This window comes from Nymphaea colorata, chromosome 8 (assembly GCF_008831285.2).
Source record: "Nymphaea colorata isolate Beijing-Zhang1983 chromosome 8, ASM883128v2, whole genome shotgun sequence".
Classification (NCBI taxonomy): domain Eukaryota; kingdom Viridiplantae; phylum Streptophyta; class Magnoliopsida; order Nymphaeales; family Nymphaeaceae; genus Nymphaea; species Nymphaea colorata.
Window position 1 is genome coordinate 20,734,807 of NC_045145.1, and position 21,272 is coordinate 20,756,078.

Sequence of the window (21,272 nt, forward strand, 5' to 3'; positions counted from 1 at the left end):
AACATTACTTTCAAGATTTGACATTTAACAGCTAGGTTCATCATGTGAGACACTTATATATACAAACAGCGGGTTTATGTGACCGATTGAAAGCGCAGAAAAAAATTACCTAACATCTTTGCAAGTTCTACTAATGGAAGTTGTAAGAGATCAGGTCCCACAGACTGCCCACTTTTTGCAGAAGCAGGCGAACCTATGAAATTATTTTGATTTACATAAAACACAGGCATTATACCATTATACAACCGAATAGAAGGTCTTTTGGTGGAATGGAGATCCCAGTGACAGGCAAAAGGTTGGCTGCTTGGAAGGGGCAGACCCTAGAGCTGCACACGAGATGAGTCGAACCCGAGCTTGGCCAGTTCGAGCACGACTCGTCCGAGCTCCCTATAGCAAGCTCGAGCTTGACATGACAACACAAAATCGAACTCGACTCGTTTATCGTTTCGAGTATTTTGTTAGCTCAAACTTGATTCGTATACAAGAGGGTCGAGCACGAGCAAGTTCAAGTCGAGCCTGAGTTGACTCGACTAGTTGTGCAGCCCTAGTCATATATAATAGCCGGTAGAGCTGAGAGAGCTACAGTGACATTATAGTTCGGAAGTATACTACTTATGTGAATCGAATTAATGATAAACCTTCTATCTAAGCATTAACTCGACCAGCTATGTTGAGCCCCTTGGAGAGAGAGAGATTTTGAGCAGTACTCAACCATTTGGGGGGTCAGTAGGGTCCCTAGTCCTAGAGAGTGGCCCAGCAAGCTGGCTCGGGTGATCCGATCCCTCCTAAAATGTGCCAAACTATAGGAATAACAGTTGGCCTTGAAATAAAAATTGACCAATGAGTACATATACTTTATGAGACATAAATGGGGGATGTCAATAGATACATATTTGGATGGGAATTCAAATTTGAAACAAATGAAAAAAATGTATATTTGAATCCCAATCTGAAATCTGTTTCTACAATCCAAATCTGATCTAAATCTGACATTTGAATTGACATCCAAATCCGAATCTGAATTTTAAGCTGATTTTCAAAATGTAAGGGCATTGAATATAAGATATTTATTCCTACAAAAAAGGAAGCAAAAAAAAAAAAAAGAAGAAGACGGAAAAGCAAAACAAAAAGTAAAAACAGTGAGAAGAAGTATGCGTGCTTGGGACTCAAACAGGGAACCTAGCACAGAGTCCTGTGCTGGGTTCTATACAATTTTTTCTAATAACTCTCAAATCCAAACCTAAGTTGAAATTTTGTCAATACATCATATTATTTAAAATGTAGGAATGCAATTTTAGTGGGAGGCATTTTTTTATTTTTTCAGGTTAACAAGTTAATAATAGTACACACAGTGCAGTGCAGTGCAGTTCATTGTAAACATGCTTCCAAAAATTGAGATTAATTCATGAAACATTATTACAAGTATTCTATGAATCTGCCCTATTTTTAAATTGAGATTGATTCATGAAACATTATTACAAGTATTCTATGAATCCCTATTCTTTCAGTCGGATACTTGGAACAGTAATAAAATGTTGTCATTGCCAAACAATCTCTCAAAGTTCAAAGCTCTTTGACCATTGAATGGTTTTTGTGAAAAATGTGAAGGTCGATTAAAATGGGTAACCCAGGAACATTTGAGATGCCTTTTTGTTATTTTCATAAGAAGTCACTTGTTGAATTGCAACTTTACGCTTATAAGGGAGGTCTTTAATTTATCTCTAAAGATATTCTTATCATTTCTAAAGGGCCTAACGTATAGCCTATGCAGCAAAGGCTGACCCTCTTCAAACGTTTACAAAAAAGGTCTTCTGTTTTGCCCTTAGTAAGTAAAACGTGGGAGCAGAAACACACAGTTTTCCATCATATATATGCAAGTTCTTCGGGCGTTTTAGGTAGAGATGTCAATATATTTGATTTGAATCGGATGTCCGACCATTTCGATCACAAAAAAATTGGATACGAAAGAAAATAATATCTGATTAAGAAATCAGATCAAATTCGGATTTAATAAATGGCATCCGATCGAATTTGGATTCGGATTCAGATATACATAAACATCCAACCAGATTCAAACACTGATTTGGACTGGATTCGTTTTTAGACAAATATAATGTATCTAATGCTATTAAATTTTGAAAATTGGCAAAATCTGGTTCAAAATTCTCATTCGGATATGAATTAAAAGTTGGATTCAGATTGTAAACTCAGATTTTGGATTCAGATTCAGATTCAGATATGACTTTCTTTATTCAAATTTAAATCCAAATATGTGAATATTCGAAAAAGGAGATATGATTAAAGATATATCCAATCCGAATCTAATCCATTAACATTCCTAGTTTCAGGTAAATAAGAGATTAACAACGCACTGCTAGGAAAAAAGGTCCTAAGGTCCCCGCCAATTCCAGTTGCTTCGTGGGTCCTGGGCTGACTCAGAGTCCCTCAACAGTTCAAGTGCTTGGCGATAGATTGAAGACGTTCGAGTCGAAAGTAGCTTAGACATGGATGTCTCCATGCCTATCTTAACATAGTAGCTATATAAAAGAATGTAAAAGCTATAGACTGCTGCAACTCAAAAGAGTTCCGCAAGTATTGCGACCACAGAAAAGGTGATGTCTCCATATTGTTGCACGTCATGTCTAGAGTTCGATATAAAACCAAACAAATGCGATATTTTTCAGAGATCTGATGCAGTCTATTCAAAAACTAGTTAGGACGAGAAACATGGCAGCGTTGGTCTACGTAACTGTAGGTCCGTTTCTTCTGCATTTATAAAGTCTGTTAAACCTTTTATCAGGGAAGGAAGAACTATCATGACACGTTCACATTCTTCTGGAAATGATATCCATGACATGCATTGATTTTCGACCTTGGCGTGGCACTTTCCTTGTTAATGATAGACACGAATCGCATATTGATCCTTCTTTCTTTTTCCTTCCTTAAGATGAGCCGGAGCACGTCGGCTTCTACTTTTCTTGAAAGAGCTTGTTCTATGTCGCTGTAGATAACCCAGAATTGATGACCATCTTTCCTCTCGGGATGGTCCATGAAACGAATATCTGATTGTAACGCAACTTCTTTGTTGGCATATAGGGTCTTCTTCCCGAATGATAGATTTTGTCGGCCATTAGACTGATTAGATGCTTCAAGGAGAGAAGGAAAGGAGAGGGGCCCTGGTGTGAATTAGGGATATCAATACATCCTTATTTCAATCAGGGACGAAACATTCTAAAAAACACAAAATAGGATATGGAAAAAGAGAAAAAGTTATTCAATTAAGAAATCGAGTCGGATTCGGATTTAAGAAATGACATTTGATCGTATTCGCATACAAATATCGAATCAGATTTAGTATTAAAGACATAACTCATGTCCAATGTTCTTATATTGTTCAAAATTGTTGTTCAGATTCAGATATAAATATAAAAGTCGGACTAAGGTCGGATTCAGTTTGTGATTGCAGATTTCAGATTAGGATTCTCATAAGGCTTTTCTTTATTCATATCTGAATCTAAATATGTAAATATCCAAAAGGAGGATATGATTAAGAGTATATTTTATTTGAATCAACATCGTTGGTTTGATTCTCTTGGGTGTTAACTGTTAGCCTCCTAGGCACGGCTCCCAAGAGTGCCTCAACCAGGTGCTAACCTCCAAAACACACTTTCGAATGAGCCCGTGTTGGTCCGATAAAAAAAAGGCAAAGTTGGTGCCGTCGGACCCAAAGTTGATGACGGACGGACCTTTCATTCTGGTGGCCCAGCTTAGAGGGAAAGACGTGAGATCTATCTACCTGCTCGCTTTAACGCAAGGGTTCTTGACGAACTCAAGAAAGAAGTGTTTGAACATGGATGTGATAACGAAGTAGGGCCTTCAGTGGTGGAGTCAGAAATTTTTCGCCAAAGCACACCTAAGTCTAATGGGGCATGGCGCTCATATGACTAGAACTAAGACCCAAGTCCATTTTCGTTCTAAAACTTACGAGCTCGCTCGCCGCCACTAGGCCCATGCCTCGGGCTCCTCGGGCATCGATCTCTATGCATTGGGACTCACTGTCAACCTTCATCATTCTACCAAAAATGATGTCACATTTTTATGTTTTTTTTTCAGTCCAAGCAGTTACACTGTATGTTTTGGATCATAACAGGTTGTTCACATCGAATATAGCATGATAATGTGAACTTTACTATCGCACTCGCTCGTCAAATCCAAACAGAAACTTGGATCTGGCTTCTCCTCAAGTGGATGTGGGACGTGAAGTCCAGGGCTTCAGTATCCCATTAGAAGTGAAAAACATATTCCAATGAAGGATGTTGGGAGGTAGGCTCCCCACCATTTATTGAGAAGGTATAATATGTACATGAAAAAAAGATGTACAAGATTGACAAGGATGCCATGCATCAACCGGTAAGAAGAGACATCAAAAAACCAGAGCTGCTAACACAGCAACCCCTCACAAGTAACACAAAAACCAGGCTAAAAAGGCCTCACCCAAAAAACAAAATTGAGCATGTAGGATGATCAACTAGTGGAGTATCTGTCAAAAGAGTCAGAGCAGTCCCTTACCAGAAAGCATATGTTGAAGGGAATTGTATCATCTTTGAGCCTCCAGTGGCCACTGTGTTCAGATAAAAAACGCCATTTCTCAGGCCAGTTCCTTCTACCTTGAATAATAGACTTAAGGCGTCTGATCCATCTTTTGTTGTTGGAATAGATGGCAAGGGGGATCGGGCTGGTGGAGTGCACAGTTTCCCCCCACTTGAGAATGTTAAATTCTGCATCATCTACACCATAACTTGCTTCTAGGGACAAAGCGCCTTTAATGTTAGCATCTGAGTCTTGTAGGCACCCAACCATAATTCTTTTGCATTTAAAGATGAGAGTGATGATATACAACTTATCTAAAATGCCTACATCTTCATTGGAAGTGAAAAACATATTACGTGCAGCTATGGTCCAGTGGGAAGAATGCTTGGATTAGAGATCCAAATTTAAGTAATTAATGGTAGGTATCTCTCTCTCCCTCTCTCCCTCACACACACAGTGATGATCATGACGATGATGACCTTGATACGGAGCTGATAACTATGCCGAATGTGCTAACTATGTATATGATGCTGAAAATGGATCACTTTGAAATCACCCTTCCATTAGAATTAGCAAAAGCAATGTCTTCTTGCATAATATGAATTTCAAACATTCATGATCTGTATGTGAATGACTTATCATTCGGTCTATTAGTGAACCATCTCACCAGGGATTATGAAAGATGTTTCACTAAAAATATTAGTGTTATTGCTTTGATTCATATTAAATATTAGTGTTATTGCTTTGATTCATACTCCCTAAAAGATACAAATACATGCATTAAGATACAAAGACTTCTTATTCCACAACAAAGAACACACTTTTATTCTTTCATATATTGGGGGGTTCCGCTTGGAAAAGAAAATGTCCCATACTAATGGATTCATATCCATAACCATGGGTTCCAATGCACGAGACTTGTAGCACTTACCAATGAGGTCATATATCAATTAGTATTACACCAAAAAAAAATTATAGATACTAGTACAATTAGATCAGCTCTTCATAGACAAACTTGGGATTTGGAATCCCAAGTTAGATGCCCTAGTATCATGCCAATTTATTGGTTCTTGATCCTCCAGGAAACTCACAGCTTAAAAGAAACTTCAATTGTCCAATGTCCAAGCATAGTGAGCTTTGTTTTTCTAATTTCTCAAGCCACTAGAATTTGCAAAACTTCCCGTGTTTCAACACTTCGTGGGCACCAATTCCAAATGAATCCGCATATAAACGGTGGATGTTAAAATCGATTCATGTCAGCTAAATCTTTCGTTTCAAATGGGCAACAAAAATGCCATGCAACCATCTATTCAAGAGAATAGGTGGGTCAGTAGGGGTGTTCACGAGCAAAGCTCGACCGGAGCTGGGCCAGCTCAGATCGGCTCGGACCAACTAAGCTTGAGATGAGATGGCAATTGGCCCAGCTTGATCTTGAATGTGCCATTTACAAAAAATATTGTCTTATTGATAAGCAAAACGGGGAGACTCAAACCCTTAGCCTAACTTTTGCTAGGCAGGGGGAGAGGCTAAGCATGGCCCCACCCTGGCCAATGGAAAAAAAATTGCATTGAAAAGAATGAAATTTTTTAATTGCACCATGTATTTTTTGGATTTGAATTCAGTTTGGCCTACGTGGATTCAAAGGTTGGACTGTCGGCCCGCCCTTGAAGAAAATCCTGGCTTCGCCCCTACTGCTAGGCAAAAAGAAGCTCATTGGAACAACGTCCTTTTATGATAAAGAAAAAACATCTTTTATATATTCTCTGTCACAAGCTTTATTGACCTTAACTGAATTGAGTCCGGCTATCTTGAGCTCAACTTGTATGTCTACGCATGTTCATCCATTAACTTGAATTTGATTTATTTATTAAATTGTTTGATGTTGAGTCAAGCTTACGCAAGCGAGTTCAAGTCAAGTCCGAGTTGCTTGACTTATTGAACACTCCTCAGTGCGTAAACTTGAGGACTTTATCTATAATGACTCGAATTCCTTCTTTTTGAAAAAAAAAATACTACTTTCACTTGAAGGATCCGCTTTTTCGAATGAGTCTGATTCAATAATTTGATTCCAAAACTGATTTTAAGAACATCGTGTAAGCACACAGTAGCGTGTGCATGTGCTTAGCTCACCCAATCAGACTTGTCATATGGTAAACCTAACTGAAGAGTGGTTCATTTTGTCTCTTTGGCGGCCCTCTGTACGTTATTATTTTAATTATATAGCTCAGCAAGGTATAGATTGTGCCAAGAGATCTAGGTATGAAATGTTGAACTCCCACTATGGTTGGTAAGCAAGCAGCAGGAAAACTAAACAAAAATGCAAAGTCTTTAAAGCTTCTTAATCCTTTATATTATTTGTGTAAACTAAGAGATTGAGACTGCAAAGAGTGGTAAGCGGAACACTCTAGTTAACAGGTGCACCGTATATCTCCCCAGATCTTGAAGCAGACGTAGGGGCAGGGGAACGGGGTGGTATTACGGTCCCACAACCATATGTCACACTCTTTATCGCGAGAACGAGTAATGTATGACATGCTCAATTGCTGTCACAGCAAAGAGAGCGCGTGTTTGACGAGGCAAACATGCAACCAGTAGTGGAGGCAAGTGTAGGCTGATGTGGTCTATTGCCCACACCAGTCCATAAAAATGACCTTCGTACTAAAACGCGAACTCAAGATTCAGATTCTCAATTTAAACCTCCTTTAATTTATTAATGTATCCATCCTTACATTATTGGTGTTTAATTAGGATAACTAATCAACTCCATTTGAAGGAAATTAATGTTTAAAATTTGGACTCCGATCTTATATGTACCCAAAAAAAAAACCTAAGCATCTGAGAATCATCTGGTAGAACCTTCAGCACGAACCACAATGGTTATCAATTTGCTTCAGATCTCATGTCTACTATCTCTACCTTTATTTGAATTCCAAAGAAAAGTCTCCGTGTAAGTGTCTGTTCCTCTCCTGTGCTAGAAAATATCAAGAAGAAATTGGTATCAACTTTGTTATTTGTTCTTTCATTGATTCGCTTCATTGGTTTTCGATCTGAATTTCATTCAGAATCAGACGGTATCATATTAGACTAATTGATATGGCAATACAACTAGATCTGAATCCCCACCTAATCCGATTTTAAAGAACGAGAAAAATCTGAATTACGTCCCTCTAAGGAAACATCCGAAACGTACTCAAGCAAGATTATAAGACCATATGTGAGTTTTTGATCGGAGCAGATGTGTGCATAATTGATCGATCTGCTCCTATCAAATGTTCAATTATAGTTAACATTTTCAAAGATTTGAATGTGACTCTAAAAATTTAGGAAAGATATATTTGGCCCCTGTGAAAAAATTTTAAAACCTTATTGGAATGTTTGCATCCCTCATTGTATAGCTGGTCAGGCTAGTGGTGATGGACCGGCGAAAGTTTTGTCGTTAGTTTGATTCTTGCGGGCAGTACTCATTTGGACAGTAAATGGTGAATGTGCGACACTTTAGTTGCTGAGTGTACTGCTTCCCTACCCAAGTCTAAAAACAGCTTTAAACCCAACGGGCAGAATAAAAGGAAGAGGGGCTTCGACCTTTTCGAGGTACTCCTACTAGGGCATACACGCTGCACAAGGGCGAACACAGGTCGCGCCGGTGATTTTCTCTCTCTCTCTCTATAATTGATGTGGGGGCCAGGGTAGCCGGAGATGCAGTTTGCTGGTGGCATTTCCAGCCAAAAAGTCATCAACTGAAAGGGATTGCTTGTTTTTGCATTGTGTTCTCTTGTACAATAATTTTTGGCTCCTTGCTCCTATAATTATTCTTCTAACGCAGATGCCCAAGTTATTTAAAAGAAACTCCAGCCAAGTTCGGTCTTGCACTTTCCATTCACAGGCTCAATAATTTTGCACCAAGGCCAAAACCGAATTGTTTAACATCATTTGGTTGGTGAGTTTGTACGTTGTGTTGGCCATCTAGTCCCTGTCGTCGCATGAGAGAAAGAGAAAGATATGGTGATTAATTAAAAGATGCGGGGCGAAAATTTGTTAAATCTTTTTTAAAAGCATAGTCAAAGATTTTGTTGTCCTTGAAGAACCATTCTTAAGAGTAGTATTATGTATAAAATATAACATTTAAAAAGATGGGCCTCTGGATTGGGATCCTCTTAGACTTTTACATCTTTTTCCAAATGTTTGTACTTTTTATAGGTATATATATATATATATATATATATAGGAAGGTGCATTAATTATTTTGACTAATTGATGGTATGTGAGAGACAAATTCTTTTTTTATCATTTTTAGTGTGAGTGGTTTAATCCAGCACCTTTAAGAGAGGTCACTACTTCCTTCTGATGTTCGCCACCTGAGTTTTCACAAAATATGCGTCGAGACTTTTTACAGTGTAAAAGTAAAATGCATTAAGACATGCATTAGAACGTGATAGTGACCACTATTCGAATATGAGTATGCAGAGGAACCACCTTGTCGCCAATATGCTACCACCCTCATCGTTGTGCGATGCAAATTCACCTTATTTTTCTTAATTAGGTCCAAAGCTATTAGTATGCCAGTACACCTTTTAATTATCGATTTGATGTGCGCACCGACGACCTTGGTTACCAAAGCAATGAACACACATACACGCATATTTTTGTACAACTTGATAATTACCATTAATTTTACATGACAGATAAATACACCGCAAAAGAAAAAGAAAAGGAAAACTTAAGATTAACAAAAAAGGAAGCCGAAATTTTCCAAAAAAAAAAAACAGGGGAAAGGATGGATCGATGGAGCACCTAGCTTTTGAGGGCACCCAAGATTCGGGATGAGGGCGAGGAAGTCGCCTGGCCGTCGGATGGAAGGATGGACGGCACGGAGACCGGCAGCATGGGGGAGGCGAAGTAAGCGTCCATGAAGAAGCGGGAGTGAGAAGAGTCCATGGCCGCGCCGGCTTCCACGAGGTCGTTGAGGAGGCGGAGGTAGAGGACCTTGAGCTTCTTCACCAAGAGGGTGGCCCTGCAGCGGAGCCACCCCAGACGGAGCTGCCTGAAGGCCCGGAACAAGAAGCCCCCCCTCCGGCCGCGCCCCCCTAGCCGGATAGTCAGCACCTTCCTCCTCCTTGGCCTCACCCTCCACGACCCCGACCCCGACGCGAACTGGCGCCTCGCGTAGAAGAGCGTTGGCGGTATCGGCCGGAATATCTCCTGCCTCCGGCGGTTTCCGGCTGCCGTCAGCTGCTCGTCGCCACCTCCCACCATCTTTCCTCAGCGACAGAGAGATGTGGACCGGGGAGTTCAGAAACCCGAGGGAGAGCAGGGCGCTGGCCACCTGAGCCTTTCTTTATAGGGAAGCAGCAAGAAGAAAGCTGTGGGACCCGCTTACTACATGTCGCTTCCTCATCTCACATGGATCCATGTTGTCTACTTGAAGAGGATGGGTCGGTTAAATTCGGGTTGGATCCGCGCTTCATTGAATTTGACTAATTGGATTTGTATTCGGACACTTACGAAACTGGATTCAGATAATGCAAGATCCGCCATTTATATATAACCTGCTCGAATTTTTTATCCAAATCCATTTGAGTATCAGATTTGGATTCAGTTGTAATATTGGATGCATATCAAACTATGATAGCTCAGCTTAGAGCAGAGTGACTAACTCTGATTTCTTTTTCTAAGGATCGGCTGACTTGGTAGACCCATTTGGATAAGCTTTGGAGCAACTCCTCGCCACCGCACATTATAAAAATATTAAATAACACTATGCAGAGTTCAAGGTGAATAGTGACCGAATTGCAACTATAAACAAATATAATATGATAAAAATGTGACATGTAGCCCGGAAAATACTGCTATACTTTGCAAGAAAACACCGTAATCTAATAATTTTAAATGCCAGTAAGTTGACTTTATTTTTGTTATTTTAAGGGCTATTTGGCAACAATGACATATTCTTACCTTTTCTCTAAAATTTGAGATAAATTAATGGAATATTGTCTTACATGTTTTTATGAATTTGCCGCAGAGCCAGGATTTTTTTGCTAAGGGGCACATGACAAGTTTGGTGTAGGCATAAGATGTAATTTTTGAGTCATGACAATGTGATCTTCATAAGGTATAATAAGAATTTTGTTGGGCTAGTGTGGGCAATTGCCCACTCCATCCAGCAAGTAGCTCCGCCATTGCTTTCATCTTTTGTTGATAGCCTCGGCTCCGGCTCCCAAATTCGTTGCGGAAATTGGTAGGAGATGAGAGCTCTTGGAGTCCTTTCTGTGAGCCTGTAATTGAAAGTTAGAGCTCCATCAGAGCGTATATATCTTCATTTTTTTACTAATAAAGGAAGGGGGGCTAACGCCCACACAGACTTTATCCCGAATATAATTTAACACTGAAACTTATGAAATAATTTTTTTTTCTGACTTTTCTTTCCAACAAATCCAAGAATAGGTCCTAGATTAGCCCCACTTGCTACTATCTACTTGGTGCCAGGTCTATATTTGTTTTAGCCTCATGTTATTACTTCGTCTTCATTGAATTGACTGGGCGCGATTAGGTATACCTAAGCTGCATCAATAACTCTTTCGTCATGGGCACCTTAAAAGTGAAAAAGTCAAGCAAAATTTTACCTCCAAAATTTTGTATAATATACCATCTAAAAGCATCACATAAAAGCATATTGGTGATCACAACATGTTTCCCCAAAGAAGAACATATTCTTCTTCGTCAACATAATCAACATGATATTTTCTTTACCAGACGCTCTGTCAGTGCAACTCTTGGTTTCGCTTTCCATTTGTTTAAGCAAATGCAGATAGTGAAGCATGTGAACTGCTCTTCACGTACGTATCTGATTTTGACACTGATTTTTATGGCAGTTCAAGATGTGAAATAGAAAAAGCGAGATACACAGACACTTTGCCACTTGAAAGTATATTTTAGACGGGGTTTCTCCATCGTCCAAGTAAAAGAAAAAGGAGCAGGTGGCCTCCTAAAAACAATGAAATAAAGTGAGATGACGGCAAGAATTATATGCATTAAATATGTTATTGCATGTCTCTCTCGAGCACCTAATGAGGCTGATAATCAGAATATATTCCTATTTTGCTGAATAATTTTAGGTCCAGTCTCCGCATTAACGCCAACCACCTTCGATACATTTCAGAACGACCTCCTGAAGTCGTGAGAGTCCACTGACTTAACTCAACGTCATCGAGCTAACCAAAAAAGTCAATGAGTCGATTATTGATTCACCAGCCGTTTTGATTGCGAAATTGTGGATCCCAGCTGCTTCTCCATACATTGACGGATTGGATTCCTACCATTATCTGATTATATATATATATAATATATGTATAAGAAAATTATCTAGACGTTTTAAGAAAATCATATGTAGGAGATTAAATTGAAAAAGTAGGAACCTAAGAAGAAATCGAAGTACCTTTAAAGGAAGTAAAAGATTTCAATTAAGAAAACTCATTTGTTTATTTCATTGAAAGGTATTTCAATCTCTTCAAATGCAACTGGCTTTTCATTTTTTTCAGTTTAATTCACATCATTATATATATATATATATATAAGTTATTTGGCATCCCCTCCCATCATGGTTGGACAGATACCTAGGTAGCTGATACGGCAGAGATCACCGAAGCACCTTTGAAGAGGTCTTGGGAGATCATGATGGCAGTGAGTTTAGAGGCAGTTTGCAGCGCCCTCAGTATGCGTCCTACCAGTAGCCCAATGATTATATATATATATATATATATATATATATATATATATATATATATATATATATATATATATATATGTTTCTGATTATGGAGTGAGGGTTATGAATTTTTAAGTAATATACTTTGGCTTTTTTCGGTCATACATTTGACTTGAAAACTTTCATAAAAGAAAATGAAAAGTGGGCTCGCCTGCGACAAAACCCTGAAACGTGCATTTATTGTGATCAAGTCTATACCAGTCTACCTTTAAGCCACACCTTTGGAAAAAAAAAAAAAAGTATATATTTTGTTCTTCAAAATTATGGCCACCAACCTTTTGGTAGAGATTTTAACCGTTCGGTTAGCGGGTTTAAGACTAGTCTCTATCTGATTCGACTAATCTATGTATTCAGATTCCTGAAGGTTCAGCCTCCTTTTTCTAATCTGAGTTCACATCCAACTAGTATAAGATCCAACATTAGTATGCAATCGGGTCCGATCTTTAACTCAGCTGGATATTTGACTAAAATTTAATTAGATTCAGTTACGAACTGCATGTTAAATCTAAATCCAAATAGTAATTGGATGTAGATTTCTTTGTCAGAACCATTTAAAGTTATTCAAAGTCAGATTGATAAGTGAAGGAATTGATCCTTTTACATCCCTAACTTCCAATTCCTTATGAAAAGTTACCCATCTCCAACGGGTTCCTGTCATCTACCAACCACCGGTCCTACTAACAATAGACCATTTTGAACTCATATTGTGGACGGATCCGACGAATCGGCCCGTATGAGCTTAGAAGAATCTGCCCAAGTCCACCGATTTCTTCCTTCTATTCTAAAAATAATAGAAAACTATTTAAAAGATAATTAAAGCATCGAAAGATAAGAAAATTTCTAAATATCATATCGGTTGTATTGTTTGGCAGAACTCATATGGGCTGGTTCATAGCAACATTGGTAATATCGCTTCAAGTTTGAGTTTTGAAACCAAAAAAAGGCTAGGAATCAAGACAACCATCTTTTTAATAATCTCTTTTATAAATTCTTAAGATCTTTCACAATTTTTAACATGAGACTAAATTTTTTGAGTGTTACAATCATCTCTGCGTGTGGGACCCTAAGTCCGAGTGTCGAACCGACTCTAATACCATTGTAACAGCTCGACCCACTCTTGGGCTAGGGCCCCTAGTTCGGCGGATCCCAACCTGCTTCATAGCAATTTCGGTTCCAACAAAAAAAAAAACTAGGAATCAGAACAATCATCTCTTTAATAACCCTCTTTATAAGCTTTTAAAGATCTCTCACAATCTTGGATTAATTTTTTGGAGTGTTACACAAGAAGTTTGAGTTTCAAATCCCCTGATTATTGCCACGTTCCGTTGTATTATCCTTTTACATTTCAAATAGTGTTAAGCATGAGACTTAAGTTGAAGGATGTACTATATGTCCACCTTAGCCCCGAAGCAATGAAAACCTTAAAGGCAAACAAAAATGTATGATTTTGGAGGGTTTTATATTAAAGATGGTTTCTTTTTGGTAAACATTAAAAACTTTCGGCCAGCAAACAACTATGTATTGAATATTACAACATTGCTTCTAAACTATAATATATTCCATAAGTGTTGCGTGTTCAGCACCCTCGTTTCAAAACCTTCAGTAAAATACTATGAATGAGCTCCAATGTTGCATTCTCATTCATCCAAAACCAAGAGTACAACATTTCCCCACCAGATCTGTTATTTTGCCATGAAAATCTTCAGGGGACCCATCCTCCAAACAAACAAACAAGAAGAGAACGGAGGACCGGACGGCGAGAATTCCCTCTAAATGGTGGGGCCGGACGGGTGCTTGATATATAGTGTGGAGATATATAAATGGTGGCTTGCCTTTTCAAGGACCTGAATTGTTTTTTGTGTTCGAAAGGACAAATCTGGATCGGGAAAGTGTTCCTTCCGGCCCTCTCCGCATTTCGTGTTCCGCTTGTTCCCCGTTATTCATCCTCCATATAAGGGATTTGTCCAATATCTTGGCACTACGTTGTGTCCGACTCTCAAATGTGTTTTGTCCCCGGCACCGGCAGCCGAGGTCCTTATCCCGAGAACACATCCTCGCAACTGAGAGCGACCATTGGAATATTTGGTGTCACAAACTCAGCCTCGTTCTAGCTTCTTGAAGATCTCCTTTCAAGTCTCACAACTGATAATTTTTCATGCTTAGGAAGAAAAGATTCGTGCACTAACATCTTGAGTATTTATGGGTCAAAGGACACATGTAACACTTTATATATATGTATATATACGCCCACTAATGGCTGCCAAACCTTCATATAAGAGTCCCAATAAGAACCATTTGGGTCATTGATTCTAAGAAGATAAAATGGTGGATGTCAATTGAAAATACAAAAGCCAAAATATTTTTTCAAGATAACAAAATACATTTCATTGTGGCATAATAGTCTCAATTAAGGAAACTAATTTTGTTCCCTCTCTCTTTCATATGCACACATGCCCAAATGATTTTCCTTAATCAAAATTCTTAACGTCCTTTAAAGAGTATTTCAGTCATTTGAAAAAATAGCTTAGCTTCTCTTTTCTTAACTTAATTTCTATTATATAATTGCCTTTGAATAAATGGCCTAGAGAATTCCCATTAATTCTAGTATTATATATATATATATATATATATATATATAAAGTGTAATTGTGTACTTGTACCTGCTTGTGAGAATTCTTACTTTTGGACTAATCTTGTGCTTCGTTTGGAAACTTATATAAGGCAAAATTTCTTGGCATGTTTAAGTTAGGGTCCGGGGTGGATGGAAGAGGCACTGGTAAGGACCTTGGCCATCCTCAGAGTTTAAAAACTTTAAAAATTTATATGTAAATCTAAAAAAAAAAATTAAATATATATAAAATTGTTGAAAATTTTTATTTTTAAAAGTTTGGGTGGTGCAACAAAAAATTCCTGGCTGGGGAAGGGCTAGATTATGGCTAGATTTCGAATCTAAAGATAATATTCCTTTATGAGGTGGCCATGGAAGTTCATTGATAACAGTTTTGGTGCTAAACATGAAAAAGAGCTTTGCCGAAAAATACTCGAAAAATCCTCGCCGTTTAAATCATGTTAATAATATTTATGAATATGGTTAAAAAAGGATAAATATGAATGTAAGAATGGGATCCATTTTAGAATCTTCTTTATAGAGCGCACACCCCTGCATGATTTTTTTTTCATGCATATAGATACGCAATGACCAAAATGCCGTCATTAAAATATAAAAAATACAAAGGTGATAAAGGATCGTGGAAAAAGAAAAAGGTTTAAAATGTCCATTATTTTTATAAAATGCCAATAAATAATTAGGGTTTCATCACATTCCAGATTGATTTCAAAATGAGCCATTGACACCTTTATATAGCGATCTCTAGATCTGGATCTGAATAAAAAATAAATAAATAAAACAAATCTCCGAAACTGGATCTCTCTTGTTTCTATTCCTGCGTCACTGTTGAAATCATGACACACCCTCAAGTCATTGTGGAGTCATCAACAAGGACGTCATCAAAATCATGAACTAAAATCATGAATGAAGTCTTGGAGAGTAAAGATCGGCAGGGGAGTAGTGATCCAATATGATGGACAGTTAAAAAACAGAAGAATGATAAAAAGATAATAATATTAGTTTATGTCTTTTTTAACCATCAATTTATTTTTTGATGAATGACCTTTATTAAATGGCTGGGTTATTTGGATCCTCAAAGTTATCAATTACTCCCTTTATATATATACAATATATATACAAAACAAAGTAACAGCTAAAAAAAGCTAGAGCTAATATATTTCGGTCTCTTTAGTAGTTTTTATAAAATATGACTATTTTTAAATGATACAAAAAATCATTTTTTAGTAAAAAATGAGGCTGACCGAAAAATGAAGAAAGAAAAAGGTCGTTGAGGTATTTTAGAAATTTTTATGATAAATTTATATTTTAAATTTTAAATTTTTTTGTGTTATTCTTTTAATTGTTTTTTAATTATCTGTTTTTACTTGATTGGATATTTTCGCAACAGCGCAAAATGACCTGTTTCGATATGTCGACACCTGAAGACATCTCGCGTTGCTACTTCATTTGCCGCGCTTCCGTCGACCGAAGAAAGGGGGAAAGAGGGGAAAGAGGGAAAATCGGAAATCCCTCTGAGATTGTGGGCTTCTGCGGTGTAAGAAGAAGTAGAAGAGGGAAAGTGCGTGTCGAAATATGGCGTCTGCGGTGGACATGGACGTGAACATGGTGCCGGCGGGGGAGGGCTCGTCTTCGAGCGCCGCGGCGGGGCCGAGCGCCTGCACCAAGAAGCCCAAGCGCTTCGAGATCAAGAAGTGGAACGCCGTCGCCCTCTGGGCTTGGGGTGAATCTCTTTCTCACTATCTTGTTTTGTACGAAACCCTAGTTGATTCTCGTCTTGGTCTGGCGCTCTTCTTTTGCTTATTCCATTTTCTTGCTTCTGGTTGTGCGGAGGTTGAGATTGACAGGGTTAATTATCTTGTGGTTTTGCTTTATTTTGTTGGCGACCATTTATCTCTGAAATTCCAAAATTTTTCCTCTTTGTTCGTTTTCCTTTCTGTGGTTGTTCTTGCGCTCAATCCTTTTGCTGAATCATTGTAGATATTGTGGTCGATAATTGTGCGATTTGCCGGAACCATATCATGGATCTCTGTGAGTTCGCCCCTGACTTTTATGTCTTTATTTTACCTTGCTGTCTGTTTGTTAGGCATTCTTGTCCGGCTGCTCTTCGCGTTATCTTCTAAGCCTATTGACTGAAGTTTTGAGATGAAAGTTAGCTATATGCTGGAAACTGGGTTTTTTTTTTTTTTTTTTTATCTCGGTATTATTGTGCTTAGTTGAAGGATTGTGATTATATTGTTGCATTGGGTTATACTGTTGCTCATTACTAGTTCTGAAACAGGCATTGAGTGCCAAGCCAATCAAGCGAGCGCAACGAGCGAAGAATGTACTGTTGCATGGGGTATGTTGATTATCCTGAGGAGAAGTTTGCCGTAAATTATGTTGTAATTTGCTATTGTTTCTTTTTTTCTTGATGTGCCGTTTAAGTGGGGTTCCATCTGTTTGCAGTCATTTCCTTAGTAATTCCTTTTGGTTCTTCGGTGGAAACGGATGCCACTTGGGCATAATATTTGGTCATTACTTTGAAATGGTCTTTCAAGAACCTAAGATCGAAAATCATGATGTAGAATGTAAGGGTTGAGGATCTTTTGACACAGTTCACGATCTCATGATATTTGGAAGAATCGCTACCATTCATAAACAACAAGTCATGTCATCCATGTTTCTCCTTTCTTTTTAGCCTTGCACCATGTTATGAATGTGAGATATTAATCCTATGCATTTTGTTACTTATTTAATGCCCTAGTGTTTCTTGTCTTTATAGTTCTGATCCTAAAGTGCTTATTCTAAAGAACTTATGTGGGATACCAATAGATAGGTGCACGTGTATCCTTCTCCTAGAAAGTATGCATGATTAGGATTTTCTTTTTTTTTTCAAAGAACTATCTGATGTAATCTTGGTTGCAGATCCCACTGAGGTTTTGAAATTCCTGCAAGTTCATCATGTGATGTTGATACAAAAGATAAAAACCTGATTATGGCTTGCATCCTAAGCTACATGGGTACAGGTACAGTTTGGGTATGGGTACAGACACGACAACTTTAAAAAATGTGGGAACAGAGGTATGGCATGATATATATATATATATATATATATGCAAAATAACAAAAAAAATGAAAATGAAAGCAACACTTTAATAAGCAAATGATATAAATAAAAACGTTATATGTTAATGAACAATAACTCTAAGAATAAAATGAAAAGTAAGGTGAAAAATTTTAAATCAAAGTAAAATTAAAGCAGTTTTGATCTAAAGGTACCCAAGTGTGTCCAAGTACCCATTTTGGGTATGGGTACGTCGACACGGGTACGTGGACCTTATTGAAGTACTCATGTGACTTAGCTTGCATCTTACATGCCTGTGTAGCCCGTAAATTCTCTGTGCCAGTCATGAATAATCACAGAAACATGGAAACTTTTGACAAGTCTATAACTGTCAGATCAGGCAAGTCAGTCAAAGTTGACTAATTTGTATTTGACAAAGTGACTTGATTTCAGATGGAAACGACAGATAAACCTGTGCTCCCTTAGTATAACTGTCAAGTGTCATTTGGCTAGTATTTTTGTGTCTTTCACAAATGCAAGTGGAACAAAGAACTTTAAAATTCCACAAACTTCACAAAGAGTATCATCTATAAGATGCAATTACAATGCAATAGCTGTTAATCAGTTTCGTCGTTTGGAGCAGAAACATGAAGCCTTGTGTCTATGACTCTATACGTATGTGCCTTTTTTTTCTTTTTTCCTTGAGGTTAAAAACTTAAAATTGTCTTGCATTTATTGCATAAACATGAATTCTTGTATTTATATTCATCTGGATTTTGTTGTATTTTTCTGCTGAGGCTAAAAATCCCTTTTCTAGCTTAACAGCCCTTTATTTACCACCTTGCCATAAGCGACGTGTGTCCTGGGAAAAGGAAAGTTCCTTGTAATCCCAACCAAGGGAAAAGAAAAATAGACTCTTAGACTTTCGAACTCCGTTACAAAAATGTCAGGAATTTCTAATTTAGGTACGGTATGGTGACCGAAATGTCTCTATTTTCAATACATCAAAATTAACCCAAAAATCAGTTTTAAGTGTTGTCACAAAAAACGCGTTTTATTAAAAAAAACGCGTATAAAACATGAAAAACAAGTCAGTCGTATAAAATGCGAGAAAAACGCCAAAAAATAATATAACGCAAAAAAATGGGTATAATACTTGTATAATATCCGTATAATATGGGTATAATACGCATATAATATGGGTATTATACGTGTTTTTCCCTTTTTCATATTTTTTATTATTTTTTATTTTTTTATAATTTTAAGGATTTATTAAATGTTTTAATTTTTTTAAAATTTGCCGAGATTTTGTCGAGATATACAACTTTGTCGTATTATACTCGAGAAATTCCTCGCTGTATAATACCCTGTAGGCCTGTACACGTTTTTTATGACAATGGTTTTAAGGTTGTCTAGGGCTTAATGTGGTCTTCCCTGTTAAGGTTAATGTGGCACAGCTAAATGTATAACATCAGTAAACTGCAAGACAGGTGTTCTGCATAGCAACTCTCTTGCTGTAAAGTGTAAACTTGTTGGTATTATGATTTTAGGTGCTCCAGATGCATGTTTGAACACCCTTTGTGAAATTATTTGTTATGTACACGGTTTTGTTTATGCTTTATTGCAGCTTAGGCTGATGTATCACGCTAATGTTTTTTGCTTACTTCCTAAGGTGTCTGCAACCATGCGTTTCACTTCCATTGTATTAGCAGATGGCTCAAAACACGTCAAGTCTGTCCATTGGGTATGTTCTTCATATTTTCTGATTTTATTTATTGGGGAATATGTGTTTCTTCTTTTATGTGTTACTTTTACCTATCAATGATCGATTTCTGCAAGTTTTGATATTGCCTTCCTCTATACAGATAACAGTGAATGGGAGTTCCAGAAATATGGTCATTAGTGGTGCTTCTTAAGAGGTTGTTATAATGGACGGCTGGCTTCTGTCCAGGGCCAATTTTTCTTCGCGTGCAGTGAAGATCACTTCATCCTCATATTAACGGCTCAGACCTCTGTTCATTGGGTTTCCCTTAAAGCCTGAACCTACTCGCACTTATCAAAGTTGTCTTGTATTCTCATTTGTTGTCTGACCTCTTTTTTCAAGCAAAAACTATGTACAGTTTCCGCAGGAACCTCCTGTATGCATCTGGATTTATGTCTCTACTTAGCTGAGTTTTGTCTGTTCGCAAATTACTGATGGTTGTGTTGGTCGTGGACTCTGGCCTTCATTCTCTGTCACTCCCAAGTGGTAAATTTAGCCCCTCGGGAAGGGGTTGGAACTGGGTAGTGGATGGTTATGTGTGTGTGCGTGTGCGCATGCGCATGTGTCCATGTGCATGCGCTGGTGCATGTGTTCTTATAGTGTAAAGATGCATGCCAGGTACTTGAGTGTTGATCGTTTTTCTTTTTGAAGTTTTTAGTTAACCCTCTATCAAGGTTATTATGAAGCGTTTGTCTACTTAGAAGACACACACGCACACACTCTCTCTCTCTCTCTTGTTACCACAGAAAGTTATATAACTATACTCAAATGTAGAGATCTAAACACTATGATTTGATGATGTTCCGGGTTTATTTCAAATTTTCCAGCTAGAAAAGGTACAAGGGAACGATAGAAGAAGACCCGTTGGTATGTTTGATTACTGGTGCTGTGTGCTGGAAATGATAGTGCTTTTGCTAAAATTTTCACATGTTTTTCTCTGATGGAAATGCGAACTCTTGTACTTTCTTTTAGTGGATATGGGTGAAGGGTTGGCAACTTGTTAATATGCTACCTTTCAAAGGACAAGGTGGTGGCGCAGTAGCCGCTCAATTGTTACCAGGGTTTTAAACTTCACAAATTTTTCACGTTAGGAATTTTGAAAATTCTATTATGTATACATTATGTGGGATGAGACTTTGCAGATTAGATGGTTTGGGTGGCAGAAAATTGAGTTCGATTTACCGCAAACGATCTTTCAACGAACAGAGCATTTACTTGTGACTCAGGTTCAGTTTTAGATATATGCTGTTTTAGATCCATGATGCCGCATGAAAGTCGTTTATTTATTTAGATTAATGTTGTAAGAAAATTGGTATACTTACATGGCGTATCTGTTGATATGCATCGTTGCTTATCTGCCCGTATGCCCCTCTTTTTCGATTTTATGAACTTAAAAATGGATTTTAAATGTTTTAGATTTAAAAAAAAAAATAAGAACCTCCATCGGGCTTGTTACTACATATATCAGCCAACATCCTCCAATATG

The 21,272-nt window shown here is 37.8% G+C and overlaps 2 protein-coding genes across 2 annotated transcripts; one reads left to right on the forward strand and one right to left on the reverse strand.

Moving 5' to 3' along the window:
* Positions 1-9,230: 9,230 nt before the first annotated feature.
* On the reverse strand, positions 9,231-9,902 carry LOC116259253 (uncharacterized). Its single transcript, XM_031636978.2, has one exon. The coding sequence runs from the start codon at positions 9,841-9,843 to the stop codon at positions 9,382-9,384; it is 462 nt and encodes a 153-aa protein (XP_031492838.1). The 5' UTR covers positions 9,844-9,902; the 3' UTR covers positions 9,231-9,381.
* Positions 9,903-16,398: 6,496 nt separating this feature from the next.
* Positions 16,399-20,187, forward strand: LOC116259708 (RING-box protein 1a-like). The gene is made up of 5 exons (XM_031637616.2): positions 16,399-16,701; positions 16,959-17,009; positions 17,260-17,319; positions 19,697-19,768; positions 19,890-20,187. Exons 1-5 carry the CDS (start codon positions 16,554-16,556, stop codon positions 19,925-19,927), a joined length of 369 nt encoding a protein of 122 aa, XP_031493476.1. The 5' UTR covers positions 16,399-16,553; the 3' UTR covers positions 19,928-20,187.
* Positions 20,188-21,272: the final 1,085 nt, after the last annotated feature.